Source organism: Chamaea fasciata, unplaced genomic scaffold, assembly GCF_029207755.1.
Source record: "Chamaea fasciata isolate MVZ Bird 193981 ecotype frontalis unplaced genomic scaffold, bChaFas1.0.hap1 SCAF_4, whole genome shotgun sequence".
In the NCBI taxonomy this organism is placed as follows: Eukaryota; Metazoa; Chordata; class Aves; order Passeriformes; family Sylviidae; genus Chamaea; species Chamaea fasciata.
This window is the reverse complement of record NW_027094089.1, coordinates 36,599,141-36,622,735: the sequence shown is the minus strand read 5'-3', so window position 1 is coordinate 36,622,735 and position 23,595 is coordinate 36,599,141. Positions and strand designations below refer to the sequence as shown.

Below are 23,595 nucleotides of genomic sequence, written 5' to 3'. Positions count from 1 at the left end.
AGACATCATAGATAAATTCTTTGAAAATAAATAGTGTGCAAGCTACTAAAATGAGAAAATATCCATTCCCTTCTTTAAGAATAAGACTTAGTATAGAAAATAGATTTTAATGGTGGATTAGTTTTATGTTTTTACACTTTCATTGTGCCAGTTGTCCCTAAGACTTGAAATGTCTTTGAAAGATTAACAATTCTGATTCTGGAGCTTTTAAAAACAATTAAAATTGTTTTAAAACCAATTAAACAACACACATAGACTTTAAAAGTCACTGTAGCAGTTAAAGACTCCTGAGAATGTTTACAGCAAATTCCAGAAATACCTGCCTGATACCATAAGAAACAGTCCTGTGTGGCACATTTTGGCACTCTTTATAACACAGGTGACTGTAGCAAGACAATTAATAATTGGTATTAACCTGTTTGTTACTATTAGCATGTCGTTGTTAATATCTTCCTCAAGAGAAACTAAACATCTCTGCAGGCAGAAGAGCTGAATGGCAGACAGGTGTCCTTAGAATTTACAAACCCACTCTGTGTCTGAAGTGGGCACCTCTTGTACTTCCTTCAAAGGAGACAAATAAACACATCCAAAGGAAGAGCCTCAACTGTCTCCTTCCTTACCTCTTTGTAGTACTGTGCTATCTGTAATGGCCCTCTGTGTTCAAAATTGCACTCAAAAGCACACGGAATGTTGCACTTCAATACAAAGATTAAGATCTGGTATCAGATTGATTTAGAGGAATTATCTTTATGAATTTTGTATTTCTTCTAACATTTTTTTTGTCCCTTTTTGTTTAGTGGCTGTGTCCCTGCTTTCATACTCTTTATTGTGGTTATTATGAAAGGTGAGTCATGCGGGTTAACTGAAATATTTTCATGGGTGTCATGTCTTTAATGTATTGAAGAAAACAGCTTTAGAATAAGGGTCAAAGTATAACCGTCTTCATAAAGTGAAGGGATGCAAAGGTGCTCCTTTGGTGAATGAGATATTTCTGTTGTCTGAGATGGTTGTAAAAGCAACGGTGTTTCCAGAACTGGTTAAAGTTTATAAACTGTCTTGTGGTGAACATGATGTAATCTACAAGATGGTGTACATAATTCTATAAACTTACTCGAACTCATCTACCTTTAGTTGCTTTAGTATTCATTCCAGTTATTTTAGTTTAGTACAGACTTCTCTTTTTTCAGTACGGCATTTTTTGTAGCAGTGTCACCTGTTATACCACTTTCTAGGCCTCCTTCCTCTCTTAATTTAGGATTCTGTTATAGACAAATATCTGTAATAACACTTTTAATTGGCATATGAAATGTACCCTCTGCCATAATATTTGTTAGCAGTATTTTTAAATAGTGGGAAAGAGACCTGCACAAACACAGAAACTGCATGTTGTGCATGTGAAGGTAGTACACTATACATTTTTGTCGGTTAAAATAAGAGGTGTGAACCGATCTCAGGAGTCTGCTTACACCAAATTCATGTCTTCAGTAAATACATTGCATCAGCGCTGCAAATGTAAACCAAGATAGTTCTGTTCGTCACAGAGCTTTTTGTTAAAGTCCACTTGCACTTAGTAAGATGACAGCTGTTAAGAAAACTTCCCACTCTGACCATTCACAAGACTCTCTGGCAGTCACACTCCCAGTGCTGGAGATTGCAGCTGCCGGGACCAAGGCTCCTTTCACAGCGGCCTGCTCCGGTGAGTGACTGGAGCCCTGCTTGGCTCCCCCCATACACTCCACTCTGAAGCAGTCACACCAGGTTTCCTTGTTGGTTTGACCCCAGGTTTCCCATAGGAGATGTTCATCTCTCTAGTTCTATAAAGCCATTTATTGACAGTAACACAGAATCGGCTCAAGCTCGAGGAGTGTGAACAAAGGAATCTCTGGGCTTTTATACACTCATGTCCAAGTGCCTGTGAGTTTTTGGCTCCTGCTGTGTCTCTGTGTCCATTCACCTGGCCGCCAGTGTTTGAGCCCTTTGTTATGCAGAGGGTTGGCAGTTCATGGCTTCTCGTCTCTCTGTACTCCCATCCAGAACTCAACCTGCCTCTCAGTCTGTAGCTTGAAATTGCAGCTTGCAAAAAGTTACAATTTCAAAAGCTACACCAGATGTATTCCCTGACAGTAGCTCCCTTAGTACCTAAATATGTAACTGTGAGTGGATAGTTTCCCATTTACATTCTTATTTCAAAATCCTTAATTGTTTTTCAAATCAGGTAAAATGTAAGACCTTGTACAACATTCTCTTCTGTGATACCTTTAAGGCTCCTTAGTTAACAAAGACTTTGACTATTAGAAAGAAGAAATCATCAGAAGTGCAAGTGTGTATTTATATTTTACAGAGGTTTGCATCCTCTGCACCGACTTGAACCCCATCTTCATGCATCAGATACCGAGAGTTGCAGTAGGTATATAAAGTATTTATTGATGCATTTCAAAATAGTGACTTTTAAAAACGAGAATCAATGATCAAGATTGTGTTTATAGAACTAGAATTTCTAGTAAGATACTTTGTCATTTAGGAGAATATAATAAAATCAATGAATTCTATTGTAGTGCTTGGACTAGGGTTTATTCTTTCCCAGGAGTACCATTTCCATAAGCATTCAACAGCTCTTTATTTTATTATCTCTTATCTACTTTACTCAGCTGAGCTAAGAGATATATGTTGTAGGTGACCGGCTGAAAGATAGAGATTTCAAATAAAGTATGTGCTTTTTATTGTGGAAAGAGTAAGTACTTAATCCGAGTTTGTGTTGTTGCATGTTAGTTGTGATTTCCACATGTGTTACTAAAGGGCAGAGTGACTTTTTCAGGTCTTCAGGGCAAAATCCTGTGACTTGTGTTGCCAGAGGAAAACCTATGGGTCTGACAGTCAAATCCATCTGCAAAAAGTTAGCTCTTAAATTACAGGAAGAAAGCTGTAATTTCCATGCAATAGCTGAAGTAAATCCAAAGAGCTGCTGTAGCATGTCTGTCATGCTGCTACCAAAATAGACTTCTTCTGCCAAGAATTTTTATGACATGAGTGATATTAGCATAGGGAGAAGAGATATGCAGAAGAGATCTGCCCAAAGGAAATTACAAGGAAACTAATAAGTATGTTTTAAGTATTCCAAGCCAAAGGCAGGAAGAAAAAACCCCAAGGAAATGGGATGTGAATTCTGCCAGAAATGTTGCCAGATCTTTCAGATAATGAGATCGTCATTATCTTTCAGATAACGTGTAAAGATGTGAAAAAAAAAAGGTATTAACCAAGTTTGCATGATGACTGTGAGTCCCAAGAATGTCTTCATGGGGAATGTAAAAAGAAAAAAAAAAAAATGCAAGTATTGTCCTGAATTAGCTCCTCCTATTTACGTGTTATGGTTGAATTTTAGAGGTCATCAAAGAGCAATGTAAAAAAAAAAAAAAAAAAAAAAAAATCATTTTTAGGCCTGAGAAGCTTTTATATGTGTGTTAGCATGAGTTGGTAATCTATGCTGAGTTCTGGGTTCCTGATTTTGGAACCAGGGTGTTCATGGCTGGCTAGGGGGTTTTGCATGGTGTTGCATTGGCTGTAGGCATACTGAGCAGTTTGCCTGGTTTATACAGCAAGGTAGTAGTGCAACCAAAATCACTGAAAGATCTATTTGGTTGTCTCACAGACATGAATGGAACTGATTTTGTAATTAATATCTACATTGGGTTTAAATGTATGTAATCCAGGAGAGGCTGGACGAATAATTCCAGGAGTTGAGAGTAAATACTGTATCATCTTCCACTATGCATGAGCAATGAAACTAAATTCCTAATTGAGGGTAAGTAAATGTAGTCTTAAAAAGATAAGAAATAAGTAGCACTCCATTAACTTTTATCCCTGCCCTGTTTAGACTGGAGTTTTAAATGTATCAAAATGCATTTTGTACTTGCATAATTCAGCCGTGCTTTAAAGGAACAGGTGCTCCTTTTTTGGTGAAAAAAAAGTTTCAATATGCTTTCATTTTGAGATTCCTGGGACACAGTGACTCTTTCCAGAGTGCATCTGCTTACAAGGTGAATTTTGGTGTAGGATACATAATTTTGAGTGTGAGCAAAAAATAGTTTTGTCTTCAGGAGGAATGTGCCATTGTGTTACCCCCTTGTCTCTTTTGTAAACTGCTTACACATGAAGTTACGTGAAGCTGTGAAAAGATTATGTCTGGTGGAAACAACTACATTTCCCTCTGAATGAAGGCAGAAATTTGCTGTGGAGACAGTTTTTTCTATAGGTCCTATTTATCTGCTCCCTTTCTGCAAGATGTGGAGGCATACAATTGCTGTTATATTCAGTTTCTCATAGTGTGTCAAATGTCAGATGTGATTGCAGGATGACTCTCCTGAGTTTAGTACATCTATACTGATCACAGGAAGGATTGTATGGAATTAAAAATAGGACAGGGTGATTTCAGTTTATTAAGTTTTGAAATTGTTCCACCAGTATGGAATTGCCATAAATGCTATCTTTTGCTAAATTAAAAAACAAACAAACAAATGAACAAACAAATTTACATGTAAGTTGATGTTTCAAGTTGACAAAACTTACTAATTTATGAAATACTACATACCAGTTCTCCTCAAAAGTTTAAAGCATTGTGTCTTAAAACTAATAGTGGAGTCTTAAATGCAGTACAGTCTAAACAAAATAGCGAACAGGCCAGCATCAAAACCAGTCACCTTTTTTCAACAACCAAGGTCAGTTTTTGCATTAAAACTGTTCATATGAGAATGAAGTTTGCTGTCATTAGGTAAGAACCAGAGACATTCATCAAGGTGGAGGGAAATTTGCGTAAGTTAACTCACCTCAATTATTCACAACATATGTCATAGTTTTGGTGCCATTATTTCTAGTTAACTGTTGTCACTAATGGTTTTTCTTGCTAGTCTGTCTCTTGGCAATGAAATGAAGGAAGTGAAGGAGGATTGGTCTGGCAGCATATTCTACCTGTGGCTGTGCAGCCTGAAAAATTGCTCTGCTGCACACAGAACAGCCCTGGTGCTGCTAAATTTGCCTGTGATGAGAAGAAGTGTTCACCAGCAGTGACAGTCTCTGCATTTTGTGAAATTAAAAAAAAAAAAAAAAAAAAGAAAAAAAAAGAAAAAAAAAAAAAAAAAAAAAAAAAAGAAAAAGATATCCCATTAAACAGAGTTCTTGCTTTGAAAGAAAAACATATCTTGTTAATATTTAAGGACATGTCTTGTTAATGTTTAATGTAGTATGCTTGTATCCTCCGCATCAAACATTGCAGTGTTAAAATTGCTTTCTTTTCATCAACGAAAATTTATTTTCCCCTTATCATACCAATGGTAACAAGACCTATCTCATTGATTCCATATTAATTTAGAATGTTAAATCAGGAAGTAGCATTACAAAATTCTTGTAGGTGATGTTTTTAATTTGCAAGATGCAGCAAACTCTATGGAACTGGATGCTACTCATGAGGATAGTTTTCTGAAGAAAAATAGCAACACTGGTGTTTAAGTGAAATAAATTGTTCCAATCTTTCGGGTGAATATACAGTGCTTTACTCAAATGAATAGGTTGAGGTGTATTTAACCACAGTTTGTTATTTCTAAGTAATAAGTATGTGTAAGTAATGAACTTTTTCAGGTGATTGTTTCCAAAGTGAAGTAATCTACCTGAAATGTGCACATGGATTCTGCAGAATGTGTTTTATTTTGTAACTTCAGCAGAAAATGCACATTTTAAGTGCACTTTCTCAGTGTCACATGTTCATTATGTGCTATTTAATTTTTCATAGCAAAGTGCTGTGAGACATGGTTTACCTTCCTAATAACTGATCCCTTATCCATAGTAGGAGGGTTTCAAAAAAACCAAATTTACAAAACTTTTTTTAGTGCAGCAATACATCATCATTTGTCTTTAGAAACCAAGGAGACAGGCACATTATGAAAATTAAAGAGAAGGAAACCAAAAGACTCACTGTTGTGGGTAGTGTCAACTCTGTGTGTGTGCTGTAGTGTGGAGTTCTTGGTATAATACATCTTTATTCAAGCATCCCTCAGAGCACTCTAGATGGTGTTTCTCAGTCCATACTCATTTTCTTTGCCCCTTTGCTAGCATGGAAGAGAAATAATGAGTGGCTTTGGGACAAGTTCTCAGCATGAGGACCCAGGAGAGTGATGGCTGGAACTGACTAGATGATGGAGAGTTAAGGATGCATCAGTCAAAAGGGGGATACCTTTCTTCTCCAAACAAACACCTATGCTTTTACTTTATGGAAAATATATGAAGGTCTTTGAAAATGCCTTTAAATGAGAGCAGCAATGTATGTGAGACTTAAAAATGAGTCAATTATTTTCCAGAGCTGCAGTCAGAGAGATAGAAAATGTTACTATTCCTTTTGTGGACCCTTTCACAACAATAATTTGTGTGCTCTATCTTTCATCTGCAAAGTAAGGGAGAATTACCCCTCTGCTTCCAGTGGTCAAAAATTAGGCACAGAGGAGTTAAATGAGATGGGTATGGGCAGTATCTGGTATGTGAAGCCACAAAAGATATGCGGATCCTTCCAAAACTATTGTTTCTTCCTGAGAAGAGTGATTCTGATATATGTTCTTTTTTTCTTTAGGAGCGGTTTAAAAAAAATTACTATTTTACTATCTTTTTTTTAGCTTTGAAGTGAATACCAGAAGGATACTTAACTCCACTATTTTGAAATTATGAACGCAGGTAAAATAACAAAAAAAGGTGTAAGACTGACCAAGACTAGTGTGCAGGTTCACTGCTATGTGCTATATGATAATTAGTTCTATTAAATCCTTCTTATTTCCAGAAAGATGCTGTTGAGAGAAGACTTGGTGTTTCGTTGCAGTCATTAGTGATGCTTATTAAATCAGTTATTTAAATGTTTAAAATAGGAACTACTAAAAATGTGGGTTGCCCATTTGGCTCTAGTCTGCTGTGTTTTCTGAATCCATAAAGCTGAAATGACTGCAGGATGTAAAAGATACATAGAGATTTTAAGGAAAGACATTTCACATTTCATATTCAAGTTTCAAGCAAAATTGAAACAAGATTTGTGTTGCTTTCATTCTGAGTAGCTGCAGTTTGCAGCAGCAGTCAAATGATATTTGTGCAGAGCTGTTGCTACCAGCTGGAGGTGAGCAGTATTGCTGAGCAGTTGCCAGCTCAGAAAGCTAACTCAGATTTGCAGATATCTTCGTGAGACACAAAACACTAGGGAAGTTCATCTTAGAAGCAGTTTAGTGTTGTTTTATTGGTAGTGATGCTATTGCTGTATTTACTTTAAAATTAATTAAAATATTTCAAATGCCGTGTTCTGATATACTTCCTGAAATATAAAATATAAGTTTGTCATATAATTTAAATTAAAAAAACTAATTCTGGATAACCCAGGTTATGTAAAATGTGTTTGTATGTATTTATATAAATAATTAGGATTAATAATATGGAAAACTAAAGTAGAAATATTTTAGTATTGGTTTCTGTTGTGAAGACATGTATGATTTAAGTTTAAATACAATGATTAGAGATTTTTTTTTCAAGTGAATGATGTATATGGCATTTATGTTGACTACATGTATTTATCCCATTTTGAAATGGAGACAGCTAATTGTTCACAGATAATCTGTGATTTGGATGTGATATCTCTCTCTGGTTCCTAATTGAATTTCCTTTTATTTGCCATGTTTGATATCACTTGCTGTGTAATTCTGCACTCTTCAGGCAAGTGAGAGAATTTTTTTGTGTGATAGTGCAAGGTTTTCTAGGGGTGACAGAAATGCTAGCTGCCAGAAATTAGAGTAGTGCTGCATCTGTCTGAGACTTAGTCTTTGGGAAAAACAGGAAAAATGAAATGCAGATATGATTTTAATGCCTAACAATTCAATAATTTTAGGAATTTAGAGTCTGATTTTGGTGGGAAAAAGTACATCGTTTTTGTATTTTCAGTGTTATTTTCATCCCCTTAGAGACTGCTTCTATTTCCTCTTTTACTTTGTGCATGCATCATGTGTTTGTGAGTGCAAGTGCATGGGTGCTTGCAAAAATATATTCAGACAAGGCATGTAAGTTCTAGTAATCTTCTTAAAACCAAAATTGCAAAGAACTGCTCAGTCTTTTTTCTTGTGTTGGAAATTGAACAATTCTGCAGTAATTCTTCTGAAAGTCAGATCTAATTTGTTTCATGATGACTTGAATTTATTATGCTTTTTTTTCATTTTTAAAAAAGATCATATTTAGGATTTTTGACATTGTGGATAACTTGCTTTCTACAAGTGCACGTAGAAAGCAGCTTCATGTTTGTCGGGTCATACATGGTATGGCTTAATGTGCCCTTGAAAAGAATGAGTTTCTTCGCAGAGAAGGACTGAAATATGCAGGGAATGGTTACAACTTTTATTAGCACTGCTGCATAAATGCAAAGCATATATATAGGCTTATTTTGAAAAATTCATGATTTATGTGTATCTTGGTATGTTGGACATACTCTTCTTCTAAGGGGTGGAGAGGATGGTAGTTCTGAATGCCAACTGCAGCACTGCCATATCAGGGCAACCAGAAGTGGGAGGAGAAACAATGCATTGAGAAAAGGTACCTAAGGTCAGCATATATGTTATTTACTATGACATTTCAAAGCAATAGAAAATCACAAGATGAATGAGGTTTGCAGTGACTTCTGGAGACAGACCAATCAAATCTCTTGCTCTGAGCAAGATTGTTCAGGACAGTCTCAGAGCAGGTTACAGGTGTCTTCAGGGACACTCCCTGGACAACCTATTCCAGTGTTTGGCCAGGGCAAAGTGGTTCATTCTTGGTACCAAAATTGGCCAGATAGAAATACAGTTTTTTCCAACACAGTTTTGAGTATTAGAAATCAGGCATTCATCCTCTTAGTGGCCGGCAACTTGTTGGTCACTTAGAAGATGCTTCCTGTAATCAAGTGCCCCCAGCATCAGGTTAAGTAGAGCTTTTATCATACACTATGATTACATATTCATCAGCTATCCCTGGTTACTTGATGTATATTTATTACTTTATTTTACATATCACAACCCTTGTCAAAGTCCTTATATGGTCCTTGTCAGGTCTTGTTTGATGGTCTTTTATGTCCAGTCCTTTTTAGGTGGCTTTTCCTCAAACCCAGCTTTTGAGTTAGCACAACATTGTTGTTTTGCATAACTTCTGCTTTGTCAGCCTTGCAGAGCTGAGGTGGCATCCTCCTTGCATTTTGCACAACTCCTGTTTGCCTACGTTACTTTCTCTGTCTATTTCTTCAAGGCTGTCCTGTTCTTTTTGACTGTCCTTATGAGGGTAAAATGCTTTTCTGTTCTATTTTTCTTATCCACTTTTCTTGACAGTAAATTCCTTAAGGGAACTGGTCTACTAATGTCTGTATTTCATTTTATGGTGTAAGACATTACAACAGCTGAATCATGATGAAAGCTAAAACACACAAAGCAATTATGGTGACAATTACAAATATGTTTTAATAAAGTCCAGCTGGATAACTATGCAATAAGTTTGATCCAGATTTCTTCAGATCCCCAGGAGGTGTCATCTTGATCTGTGCATTGTCAAATATATGTTTGTTTCCAGATTTCCTGGACATCTGTAGACACTCTACCACTTTGATCAATGTATACAGAGCAACTGGTGTTGATGCAGTGCACACTTCTCCTTGTGATGCCAAGAGGTCTAGTGCCATTTATTTTTGTAAAGCGACTTGTGACAGGCTCTTAACTTCTTTCTGCAATGCAGTAATAACATCTATTGTATGGTTTTACATATATCTTTTTATGGTAGCATAATAGTCCACTATTGTCTTTTCTAATTAACTTACTCCTAGCCAGGGTAAAAACCACTGCACAAAACTATAAAATTTTGTTTGTTGCTCAGTTACAGCATTTAAGGTTTGTTTTGTACACTCCAAATAGCTTCTTATCCATGGGCCTGAGTGCACCTGGTCTTTATCAATTATTGTTATGTTAAGGGCTAAGGCTTCAAAAGTACAAATGCCTTTTCCAGCCTAGGGGCATCACTTTATGGCTTTATTCCTGCATATCCAATACCAACCTGTTCCATTTTGTACCAGCCAAGGATAATTTACTTTGCCCAATATTAAGTGTTTGAGTGCATTGTGTGTGATTTCTAACAGAAGTTCTGATTTCATCAGTACAATCTAGTATCCTGTTCCTTTGGGGGGGGCAGGGCAGGTACATTTTTGCACATGTGTACGATCACAGGAGATGTTGATGGGTACTTGCACACTGACTGGTTTGTCTACTTCTTGGTAAAAGGAAATGTTCATCCAGTAACTAGTATTAATTTCTTCTGGAACTGGAATTGCCATAAATGGTTAATGGTTTCATCAAAAAAACTGTTACACAACCCTCTATAAACAGGTTGAGGCAATATACTCCTAAGGATGAAAAGAAGGGTAAAAGCAGGAAGATTGCTTCCTTTGATCCTTGAAAACTTAAGAGTCTGGATCCCTGTGCTGGCAATTTGTTGTTTGTAGGTAAGCCATTGTGTTTGTAAGCAACGACTGATAACGCCAGAAAGATTTAGCTTGATTGGAGTAGTTACTTTTCACAGAAGAGAACATAAGACAGTTTTTAATTTGTGATAAAACAAGGGAAGATAATGACATGGGAGAAAGGTGGAGAGGGCAATGTGTAGCAGAACAGGAAGAAAGCTGCAGTTTCTTTCTTGAAGAATAGGTTTGTAATCTTAGTGGAAAAATGGAGAATTTGGTTTTATTTTCTTTCTTGCTATACTATATTAGGCTTTGCAAGTGGTGCTACAGAGGTAAAATTTTATATTAGATTTAAATGAATAAATGTCAGCAAACTCTTTTGCTCCTAAATCAGGGTATGGAGACAAATGGAAGGAGGAGCAACTTGATGCGAACTCTTCTGTTTGCTTTTATTTTGTAGCCAGACATGCTTTGTCTCTCTTCTGCTGCTGTGGAACCAGTGAGCATACCAGTGTGCATTTTGGCCAGCATTTTATGTGTGGCAGCAGAGGTTAATATGATAGGGTTTGAAGATACAACTCTGAAATAACAAGAATAAACTAAATGTTGAAATGCCTTTATTTTGTATCTTCCTTCATGTTTTAGCTTTAGTATTACTTTAAAAAGAAGAGAGGGTTTAATAGGACAAAAGAGATAAAACGTGTTTCCTGTTGAAATGGTATGGCACTTGGTACGTGTTCTAAGATATTTCTATCATGCAATCTCTTTTTCTTGCAGAGGATGTGTAATGACATAATAAAATATTATAGCACTACTCTTAAAAGATTTAGCTCCTAGTATGATGTCCCGGGTTGTAGTGTAGGATGTGCACAAAGTATTCTATCACCATCTTCATGAACTGTTGAATCCAGCTGGGGCAGTGCTCTTCCCAGGCCCCCTCCCTCAGGGCTATCTTCTGCTAATGGCCCATCAAATGCCTTGCCCATGACTCATAGATAACTCCCTCTGGGAGTTATCTCTGTTTATTGGGCCATCAAGGACCCCCTGCATGACTCATCATCCCATTGTGAGATGCTCTGCTCAGAGGGAGGAGCCAAGCATTCCCACCTGGATATAATCTGGGATTTGGGACAGTACAAGCAGCTTTTACCCACTGGATTCCCAGAGGTCGAGAGCTACCAGACTTTTCTATGGGATTGCTGCTACAGGAAGACAGCCTCATCTGGACTGCTTCCATCACCCTGCGGAGGTTGTATTTGGACTCTGTCAGTGGTCTTTTGTACTATTGCATTTGTTTTATTCTACTTTTTTTTTTTTCCTTTCTTCCTATTAAATTGTATCTCTGACTTGGAGCCTCTCACTTGTTTTGCTTTCAAACCACTACACATGAACATATGTAAATATAATCTTCAGAGTTTGTAACAAATGAAGTTCTTACATGTACTGTGAATGTATAATTGATTTAATTTTTCTAGTCTTAAAATTAAATATGGTGTTCCAAGCATGTGCTGTAATTAGATTTTGCTTACAGAGAGATATGTTTAAAAACTACTTTGCAAAATCTTCTATATACTAAGAAATATAATTAATCTACTTTGTCTTTTGGACAGAAATGTATTTATTGTTCATGCACTCCAGAGGTTCTGGAGAGTTCCTTGCATTCTGACTTCTTTTTTTTTTTTAGGACGCATTTTATACAAATAACTAATCTAAGAGTATTTGCCCTGGCATACAGAACTACAGATGCATTTAATGTCTTTATGATTATTTCCGTACCACAGCTTTCCCCAAAACTCTGTGGGAAAAAAACACTTAGCTTTCAAAGTACTGCAGTAGAGCACAAAATCTTAATTCGTGTATGTTTATTCAATGCATACATTATAACTATTGAACCAACATAGGATTTGAGGACATTAGTAATTACTAGTCCAAATAATACTGTGAGGTCTAGCATCATGTTTTTCTTACTTATTTTGCTTTAGCGGGCCAGTACTAGATATGAATGTAATTATAACTGTAGTTTTAAAAATCATCAAGTAGCTTGGGTTGGAAGGGACCTTGAAGACTATCAATTTCCAACCCCTTCCTATCAAAGAATTATTTTTTCAACCAGTTTGGTTTTCTGGTTGTTTTGGGTGGGTTTGGTTTGGTTTTGGTGGGGGTTTTTTTGTTTGCTTTTTTGGGGGGTGGGTTTTTGTTTGTTTGTTTGTTTGTTTGTTTGTTTGTTTTAAAGAAATCTTGTTAATTGTCACACTGATAGAACGGGCAGGTTCCTTAATGCTGGGTAGTAGCTTTGAGGTGGGGGAGTGGGTGTGGCCTCTTCTTAGTTCAATAGGATGACATTATATACATATACCTTGCATGAAACTTTTAGTAACATTAGCTATTGCATTTGTTTTTTCCTCTCCAGGGTACAAATTCATTTGGAAGTGGTAATGCAGATTTCCCCCTTGGGGACCCTGGAATTTACCGGTTGGACGTTACTCTAAGAAGAGGACAGAATCTAGCTGCACGGGACCGTGGAGGTAAGTGAGCTGGTAAACACTGCCTTAATGACTGGAAAGTTGCATGTTGTTTGGATAAATTTATATGTGGGTATTAAAATGCCCTGGGGAATATAACTAGTGACTGGCCATGAGCTGGATGTGATACCATGCAGTCACATGCTCTGGGTCCAGCCTTCCAGCCAGTTCTTAAGCCACAGAAGAGGACATCTGCCTAAGCCATGGGCTGCCAGCTTGTCCAGGAGAACCTGTGGGAGACAGTTTCAAAGGCTCTGCTGAAGTCCAGGTACAGAACACCCACAGCCTTTCCATCATTCACCAGGCAGGGTACTTGGTCATGAAATGAGATCAGGTTGGTCAAACAGGACCTGCCTTTTTCAGCCACTGTTGGCTGGGCCTGATTGCTTGGTTGTCCTGTATGTGCTGTGTGATCACACTCAAGAGAATCTGATTCATAACCTTCCTAGGCACCAGGGTCAGGCTGACAGGTCTGTAGTTCCCTGATTCACTATCCAGCCCTTCTTATGGATGGGGAGCATGTTGGCTAATCCCCAGACGTCTGGGACCTGATGATAAGTAAATGATGGAGAGCAGCTTGGCCAGCTCTTTGACCAGCTCCCTCAGTACACTTGGGTAAATCCCATCTGGACCAAGACTTATGACTGTCCAAATGGCTTCACAAGTCACTAATTCCTCTTGCATTCAGATGTTTATTCTGCTCTCCACCCGTCTACCAGCTCTAGGGCTGGTTTCACTGAGAATAACTGGTCTTACTGTTACAGACTAAGGCAAAGAAGACAGTACCTCAGCCTTTTACTCATCCTTGGTGACAGTGCTGCCCCCTGCATTCAAAAAAGGATGGAGATTTTACTTGGCCTTCCTTTTCTTGTTAATATATTTATAAAAACACTTTCTATTTTCTTTCACAGCAGTGATCAGATTGAGTTGTAGCTGAGCCTTTTTCTTTGTAATTTTCCTCTTACATGACCTAATACCATCATTTTACTCTTCCTTAGTTGCCTGTCCTTTCCTCCAAAGGTCATACACCCCATTTTTTTTCCCGAGTTCCAGCGAAAATTTCCTGTTGATGAGACTTCCCTGATGGCTCATCTCTCAGCACACAGGGAAATCTCACTTTGCATCTATAAGATTTTCCTCCTAAACTATGTCCAGCCTTCCTGGACGCCTTGATTTCCCAGCAGGATCTCTGAACCAGTTCCAGAACAGGCCAAAGTCCACCCTCCAGAAGACCAAGGCAGAGGTTTTGCTGACCCCATTCCTAACTTCACCAAGAATTAAAAATGCTTAAAAATGCTATCACTATGCCCAAGATGGGCATTCTGACCACCACATCTCTCACCAATCCCTTCTCTATTCACAAATAGCAGGTCTAGTGGAATCTCAACCCTGGTAGGCTCCCTTGCAAGCTGTGTCAGGAAATTCCACACACTCCAAGATCTCCTAGACTGCCTCCTCTCTGCTGTGTTGAGTTTTCAGCAGACATCCAGCCAGTTAAAATCTGCCACAAGAGCAAGAACTGGCAATTATGAAACATCTGCCAGCCACCTATAAAATCCTTCATCCACTGTAGGGGCATCTGTGGACGGCAGGGAGAAGGAACTCTGCTAACCTGAGACATTCCAGAATACGTGGTTTTATTGCATGGGTCGTGGGTAAAGAGGGCCTTGCCTTCAGCCACCAGCCTTGGCTGAAGGGAAGTCCCAAAAAGAGAGGGAGAAAGAACAACGGGGTAAAAGTTAAGAGAGAGAGGAGTGAGGGAGCAAGGTGGCAGGAGTCAGAAAGCAGGGGGAAGAGGTAAGAGAGTGAGAGAGCAGGGAATAGAGCTAAGAGCATGAGGTCCTTCTTACAATGCGTTATATCTCCTTTTGTGATGAATATTCTAATCTACAGTGACCAACCAATACAAGACACAAAATCCTATAGAATCTACATATAGCTTATAAGAACTACTACATTACCATACTATGTTATATTTTAAACTCTAAGAACTACTCTTTAGACTTTTCTGTTTTGCTCCATTGACCTTTGGTTCCTTAGCCAGCAGAAAGGGATCAAAAGGGATTCTTCTTCAGCTGGCTAGGCTATTGTTTTCAGGTTATATAGTAACTAAGACTCGGTATCCTACAACTCAAAGTAAGCTTTCATTTCTATTTTGATTATAGGTTTCATATTTTCAGAATCTTTTGCTAAGCAATCATATTTATAAGGTTTCCCTGATTCATCTTCCCCAACAATCCACCTCTTCATCGTGGTTGAGTGGTCTATAAGACTTTCACCAGGATGTATGCCTTGTTGTCCTTTCACCTGAATCTCACCCATGAGCACTCAAACCTATCATCACTATTCCTTGAGCTGTACACAGCTGAAACACTCCTTAATGTACACAGCCACCCTATCAGCTCTTCTTCCTCACCTGACCCTTCTGAAGAGCTTCCAAACATCCACTGCAGCACTCCAATAAAACAAGTCATTCTACCATGTTTCTGTAATTGTGACTTGTGTCACAGCTTTTCTACTGCAGAATGGCCTCCAGTTCCTCCTGTTTGTTTTCCCTTCTGGGGTAATCTGCTTTAGCTGTGTTATCAGTTTCAACCCTGATGCTCACCTGCTGCCCCTGGGCTCATCTTTAGTGAGCCTGGTCTCATCCCCTTCTCCTTTCAAACCTAGTTTACAGCCCTCTCAATGAACCCTTCCAACTCACAAGCTGGAATCGTTTTTCTTCTTTTAGATCTTCCAAAGCTGTCAGCGAAAGACTCATTTTTCCCTCTCTTGTCTTTCAACTCAATGCCAGTCCCACCTTAACCATGCAGAAGTTCCGGGGTACAGTCAAGGGATGCTTCATTGCCAAACTGTCTACATGAAGGTCAAGGCCTAACAGAATTCCTGAGGTTGTCGAGTGGTCTGAAGGAGCAGGGAGGTGGGAATACCATAACATAGTGGCATATTAAAAACATTCTTCACATTACACAGAATTAATTTAAATACTTGATCTTTGACTTCAAAATCGTCACCACTTCTTGAGTAATTAAGGAACAACTTAGTTATGCTAGACAAAAAATTTTTATGCCACTGAAATTCTGCCTCAGGAATTACAGGTGCGAGTGACTGCAACATGAGACCAGAGTTTTCCATCGCTATCGTTTTTTAAAACAAGGGGACGCTAACTCCAGGTAAAGAGTACTGACATCTTGTGGCTGGATGAAATAATGCAAGGAATGCTGCTCATAACCCTTCTAATTTACGTTTAGAAGAGCATGTTGCAATTTTAAGAAAAGCTATTTCTTTTGGATGTGTTTCCCAGTGTACACAAATGCAAACTTATAGAATCTGCTGGTTCTTGAAAAGCTCTTAAAGTTAAAGGGGAAAAAAAAAAAAAAAGAAGTCTTGTCTTATAATTTTGCTTCTGTTAATGAAGATGCAGTTGTTACTCAGGCTAGAGTTACTGTTTATTTTAAGATAGTCCTTGATCAATTAGTCTCACATGCACTCCTGCAAGTCTCTGTGCACACCCAAGACTCCTCCTCTCACAGATGGTTCAGTCCTTGTGATACTTCCACATACATGCCCCATGCATATGGCATTCATATGTCACATTTAACATTTTTCTTACACCCATCAGGGTTGTTTTTCTGATGACACTTAATTGTTATTCAGTTGTTTAAGAGCCTTTGTCGAGTGCTCTCTGGTGAGTAGGTGATTGTTGCAGGAGGCATGTTGTGGACTTTGTGGATAGACTTTAGAGTTAGTTTTCTCATCGTGAATGCTGTAGGAAGTGAGTCTATATGGAAAAGAAAAGCCTAGACACAATAAAGTAATTGAAGACTTTTACTAGTGGTGTCAACAGTATGCGCCTTTTCAAAGGTATAACATAATTAGCTCAATATTTTACAAGAATAATTTTAACTTTATAATCTAATTTTTGTTGTTGCATTAAGATAAAATGCTAGCCCTAATAAGGACATAATTCTGTTAACTAAAACCAATATTGCCAGTATTTCATGTGTGACTTTGAGATGGATTGTAAACAACAGAAAATGAGGAAGCACCCGTTTGATGTTAATGGAGTCAATTAAAGGAGTATTGATACCCTGGAAAGTAATAGACTGTGGCAATAAAGAATTCTTTTCACCTGATGCTGTTTTGAATTTGACTATCTGTAGAAATTACATTTAATTTTGTTTAAAGTAATTTAGTCTCCACTTCCTTACCATATTACAAAGATAGAATTAACAGTATATATGTGTATCTTTACCAGGAACGAGTGATCCATATGTCAAGTTCAAACTTGGAGGAAAAGAAGTATTTAGAAGTAAAACAGTACACAAGAACCTCAATCCTGTGTGGGAAGAAAAAACTTACATTCTGATAGATAACCCAAGAGAACCGTTGTATATAAAGGTAAGACACGAGTTTATATATGTCTGATAAATTACAACAGAGGATTTAGTGAAAGAATTCAGGTTTTGTGATTTTCTGTATACTGAAAAATTTATTGTGTAATAGTGAAGACTAAAAGCTATTTAGAGTGAAATTTGTTTTAGTCTTGTCTGTAGAATGATAATGTCAACATTTTTAAAAGTGCCCAATACAGCATTTTTGTTTACTTAGGTCATAATTGTTTTATATTTCTTTAATTTGATCTTAGCAGAAGAACAGAGAAAGTAAACTGTTTTTCATGATCCATTTTATTTATGAAAATATCATCATAATGATGATATGAAGCATAATCTGTCCCATTAAAAACAATTCACTGCTGAGGTCAGTTTTTGAGAATTTACTGAGATGTGTGCCTGATTCTCCTAAGTTTTCTGATTTTTCTGTTTCTGTGAAAAACAGTGAGTTTGCTTCTATGTTTCATACCACTTTCTCACTCTTACAATTTTTCCATTGTAGCACTTCCTCGTAAATCACAGGTCAGGATGATTTTTTCATATTAGAGGCACTAATTATTCTGAAATAACAGATTGCTTAAGTTTGGATCAAAAAGTGGCCAGCAATGTCGTGGCTGATATGCAGCAGTGCCACTAGTATTTCTTAGATGTATTTCTTAGTATTTCCATTTCTTGGAATAGAAACTAGAAAAACTGTGATGATTGTTTTATACCCACAGAAGAGAAAGATGCTTTTCTGGCCCTGGTAGTTTATGGTGATCCATATGCAAAAGTGATTCTTATTTGTGTAAAACAATGTAGATAAAAATTACGGTACCAAAAATGTGTTTAGAAAAACTGTAGTCCTAGGATTCAAAATAAAACATGCCTACATTGAAAATACTTGAGGAAGTATGAAAACGTGGCTTACCATTATAATTCCCTGAAGTTGATCTGAAATTACATGTTTTAGATCAGTATCTGTCTTAATCTAAAATTCATGACAGAATTTTTAGCTGAAATGTAAATTGTGGATTTTTTTTTTTTTAGTAAAGCATTGCCACTTAAACATCCTTTAAATATTAATCAGGATTATGTTTCATGCTGCTCAGGTAAAGTACACTGTTACTAGAAGAGCTTAAAAGCTAATTAGAATCGTCAAATAGCATTCTCCTGCCTTTATTATGTTTAGTGACTCATAAGGAATGAACAGGTGAAAGAAAGAGGAAGATGCAAAGACTTGCAATGTAGCCACCTGTTTTAGTTGATTTATGGCAAGTACCAGCCCTGCAGTAGGCTGTGTATTATTTTACTCCTAGGAAAAGAGTGTCAAGTGGTTTGTCTATCATGGTTGTATTTTGAACACACTGTGTGAAGTGGTTTAGGTTTTACAGCGCATTCAGATGTTTTAAGACATGACTGAATTTTACTAAGTCAGATAAAAATACTTACTTGGTATTTTTACCATGATAATTTGTAGAGGGAGAGAGGGGGAGAAAACAATTTTGATTTTGCATCATGAACTGAGATTTCATAATTTGTTTTCTTTTCCCACTGGAATGACTAACAGATATAGAAAATGCAAGTGTGAACACTCAGGTAGATCAACGCATGTGAGAGACTAGTGCTCACATACTTGTATCCAACCCACTGAGTTGTGCAGCTGTGCTGTAGCCTTTGGGCAAGAGGATTTCTATTACTACTGTCTTAACCCTGTCCATATTAAGGTATTTGTAGAAGACGAACTGTTTTGCCTTCTGGAAGAGTTTCTGTAGTACAATAGTAGAAGTACTTATATTAGAGTTGAAGACTTTGAACCTAGTCCTGTCACATTCTCAATTTTCTCCCGTTTCCTTACAAGGTGTTCACAAGTCTCAGTCCTAGCTGAAGATATGTTCTACTCCTTAGAAAACCTCATGTTTACAAAAAAAAATTAATTTACCTTAAAAGTTGATTTTGATAATTGATCTTTTCCATTTTTTTTGATTTTGTTTTTATTTGTGTTGCAACTTTTCGTTGTTGCTGTCCATCTTTTTTGTTCATTTCCCTGCAATAGCTGCCCCCAGATTATTTGCTATTTTTTTTTTCAGTCTTAGAAAGTCATAACCCATCTCAAATACCATCTGATGTACTGGTCAGATTCCTGTCTGGATGTTAGTAAATTTATCAAGGTATTTTCTCTTTTTGGTAGCAAATTAGGAGGCAGAGTCTTCATAGTAGGGTATTAATTGTCATTGTTTCCTTACACATACCCTTGCAGTTTTAACCTTAGATTGTAGTGTTTCTAACCCTTGAAAGTTGAGTAGCCTTCAAAACGTACAATTACATTATTTCAAATACTGACAGAAGTGTTAAAATAAAAGTGAAGGCACTTTTCATAATCATATCCTACCCTCCTTCTTCCACTTTGCAAGATTCATAAAGGAATCAATGTATAGGAAATCAGGATTCTTCTTAACTTTATGTATTGTTTTGATCTTCCTTCTTGCAATGCTTATGTTCATAAAAATATTTTTTTCGTTTTTATAAAATTCCTGTCATTCACATGCATAGTATAGTAGTAGAATACACATATATGATGCAGTCTGACTTATAAACAAGCAGTTTCAAACTTGATTTTCTGGCCAGAAAGCTTCAGGTTTCTTTCAGGTAGTCCTGATACAGCAAGTGAGAGGCGTGAAGCTACAACTCTGGAAAAAGAGTTTCAGGAATGATTCATAGTCAGAAAAGCTCTAAAAAAAGATTTCTAGTACTAAAAAATGCTCTTGTGCATCATAGGTATTTGATTATGACTTTGGACTTCAAGATGACTTCATTGGTTCGGCATTTTTGGATCTCACATCATTGGAATTAAATAGGTATGGCACAAACAAGCCTATGGAAAATTTATATTTATATTTATCTGCTAATGCCATGTTTGTGAAGTTGTAAGTAAAATGAGAATAGAGAATAATTACATAAACCTACACAGTATAAAACTAACCAAAGCAAACCACTTAGGTTTAAGAAATTATAGTATGATGAATGTTAATTCATTAGTTGATTATGCACATTTTCACACTGTTTATGGAGAAGTTTGTTTTATAACCACTTTAATCTTGTTTTTGTATTAGCTTTATTCACAGCATTACCCCCTAAGTTTGAATTTTTTCTGGTTTTTAGTCCATTAATATTATATTTTTGATTTAATTACTTCAGTACATGTAATACTGTACTTAATACAGAGTAAAAGTATTTAGTATTTTTATGAACACTTAGCAGAAATACTTAAAATTAGAAATAGGGCAAATCTGTGCCGCTGTTTTATAAGTGGGTTTGTATTAATTCAGATGCCTTCAGTACTTATGATTGAGAAATTTCATTATCTGAAAGTCTGAAGTCCAAGTAAATGCAGAGATTGTTTCTTCTAGGCAAACAGATGTTACCTTGAGTCTGAAGGATCCTCATTACCCTGACCATGATCTGGGAAGTATATTCCTGTCAGTTCTGTTGGCTCCAGGAGACCAGCAAGAAGCGGTAATTTTAATTATTTTAATAAATGTCATCATTCCTGCGCTTGGTCTCTGGTTGAATGACATAGGGCACAAGAGTAAATCTCAAATTATGAGACTAATATGGCTTTTCTAACTCTTCAGATAACACTGAACAATGTTTCTCGTATAGTGCAGCATATTTCACCAGAGTTGAATCCTCCCTTTTATAGTTAGTAATAAGGGATTCAGATGGATCAGGTAAAGTCAGTTGTAGGTGAATGGTGCTGATTAATATGGAGAAACATCAGTGAACCATTCATTAAAGAATTTTGGACCTAGTCTGCTGTTTCTAGATAAGAATATTTGAATCCTATTCCATGTGGAAAATAAAGTTGAAAAATGTAGTGTTCCTGTGTTTTGGCAACTAATGTTAAAGGATTATTTGATGCTTCTCAATTTTTTGAATTTACATTTCAATTACAAAATTTATGATTTTATAAATTTCTTGTGATTCCTTCATCAGTCTTACTTTTCTGAGCTGCGTAGTTGTAAGTGAAAATAGTTTCCTGGTTTGTAGATACTCCTGGTTGTGACAAGTTCTTTCTATATTTTACAAGCTTTTGTGACTTTTGACTTGAGTGGTAGAAGCAGAACTATGGCAGAAATAGAAGAGATTATTCTCACTATGAGAGGTTGTAAAATAATGTGGATTCCTTTGGCGTCAGATAGGCTGTAGGGAAGCATTTGGAACTTGCAGCTAAATTTTGTCTTAAAAAAGCTGTTTAAGGAAAATTTAAAGGAAAAAGCACCATTAAGCAATGGAACCTGTGGAAGTGGGGCAGTGTTTTGTTGGATTTTTTTATCCAAGAAATCTTTCTGGAAATTTTTCTTTCTTTGGAACTTTCTTTCCCGCACCATAAGCCACCACTGTGCAGCCATGAATCTCAGAAAGTTTACTCACAAATTTTGTCCAGGCACTTGAACAGACATGCAGTCAAGCCTCCTGTGTTGCTTCAACATAGCCACATTTTCAGAATTTTCCAGGAAGAAGACTGTTCTCCATGCCCAGAACCCATCCAGGAGGTATTGCAGCATTTACCAGAAGAGCCAGGGTTATAACCCCCCAATTTTTGCAGACCTCCATCTCTGATGGACCAGGACTGTACATCACAATAGTGGGCCACAATCACCTTCGCATCACAGAAGCCACAGGTGGTGGTGTCTTTCTCTCTCTTCTACTGTTTCTTTTTTCTTCTTTTTCTCGTTTGAATTTTCCTCTCTCAAGCTGATCATACACTTCAAGACAGCTATACACCCCTTTTTCCAGTCTGTTACTCTTTTTTTTTTCCTGTTATGGTTTTATTCTAGTAATGGCACTTATTCTGGTAATTTTTTTTTGTTATATTGCCTATTTAGCAATATTTTGGTTTAATCCACTCCTGAGGATCCATTAACAGTGAACCTGTTTGCCCTGCCTCTGGGAGAGGTTGCAGCAGAGGCCAAGGAAAAGCATTACACTCATGAAAATGTCCATGGATATGGTCAGCTGCATGCTTTTTTTAAGATCAAATATGTTTCTGTATGCTGCAGTGTGAGACATCCTGTTGCATATGCACCTGCAGAGTACTGGTAGTGTTCTCTTTACGCTTTTCTCCCAGGTAATGTTAAATAGCCTAGTAAGTTGGTTATTGGAAATAGGTGTCTGGTATGTAGTAATGCAAAGATGTAGAATTTTGAAAATTATTTTATCCTCTATTAATTTTCCTCATGATATTCTGTTTGCACTTAATGAAAATAATGGAATATGGTGGTAATGTCCATCTAGCTTATATAAGCAGTGTAATTTTCTTTTTCTTTTAGCAATATGTTTGTCCATACAATTCAGAATTCTGTCTTGCGAATTTACACAAGAGTCTTTTTTACTTAAACTAAGAAATTAATTCAGTTTCGGGTTTTTTTGCATTTGACTAAGACCAGCATTTCTCAGTCAGGTGGTTCTTGTCCTGTTTTTCCAAGTTGCTTTGGCATTATCCTGCCATAATCCTTAATCACGTATCACAAAAACATTGTATTTTTATGCGGTGTAGCATTATGTGGACAGCACATTTGTTTCCTTTCTTCATGATACAGAGAGGGTAGCTACTGTGCTGCCCCGTGTTGTCTGCTATTATACTGAGTGCTCTAGAAAATTAGACGTGAGAAGGTGAAATGAAGACACTGCAGTATAACATGTTTTTCATATGGGTGTTCATAAATTAGCAAGTGTTGAAAGAATTGGGAGACAGTAGAGCTGCTGGTTAGCAACTTTTTTCATATCCAACTGACTGGCTGTAATAGGATGAAGAAGTGGGTTTGTGTTGTTACACATTTCATTATTAGCTTTATAAAATCTAGCTCAAGTTACCAAATTTTCTTCCCATTTAAACTGTTATATGGAACTTCGGTCTAAAAATGCCCAAGATTCCAATTAAGAATCAGGTGCCTAATCTGAAGCTTAATACTTATTACTGGACACCAGTCTTCCCAAGATATGGATCACAGAGCACATCTGGTGAAGTTGCAATAAAATCAGAGAATTTGTGTCACAATGCAGGAAAGATGACCAACAAAATTAATGTGGAATTGCTGTATACTTATTGTGTTAGGGGTTTAATAGTTCAAGACTCAATTAGTTTTTTTCAGTTACTACGTGTACTTATTTATTAGATTTTACTTTCTAAAGAGCAGGTATATTACAAAATTTATCA

General features: G+C 36.9%; 1 protein-coding gene across 1 annotated transcript in view; it reads left to right on the top strand.

Moving 5' to 3' along the window:
- The window catches only part of MCTP1 (multiple C2 and transmembrane domain containing 1), a 252,660-nt gene that overhangs the window by 49,844 nt on the left and 179,221 nt on the right, over nt 1-23,595 (top strand). The window contains 4 exon segments of the mRNA XM_066181289.1: nt 12,891-13,005; nt 17,261-17,403; nt 20,154-20,233; nt 20,786-20,891. Of these exon segments, the coding sequence (XP_066037386.1) occupies nt 12,891-13,005; nt 17,261-17,403; nt 20,154-20,233; nt 20,786-20,891 (444 nt within the window).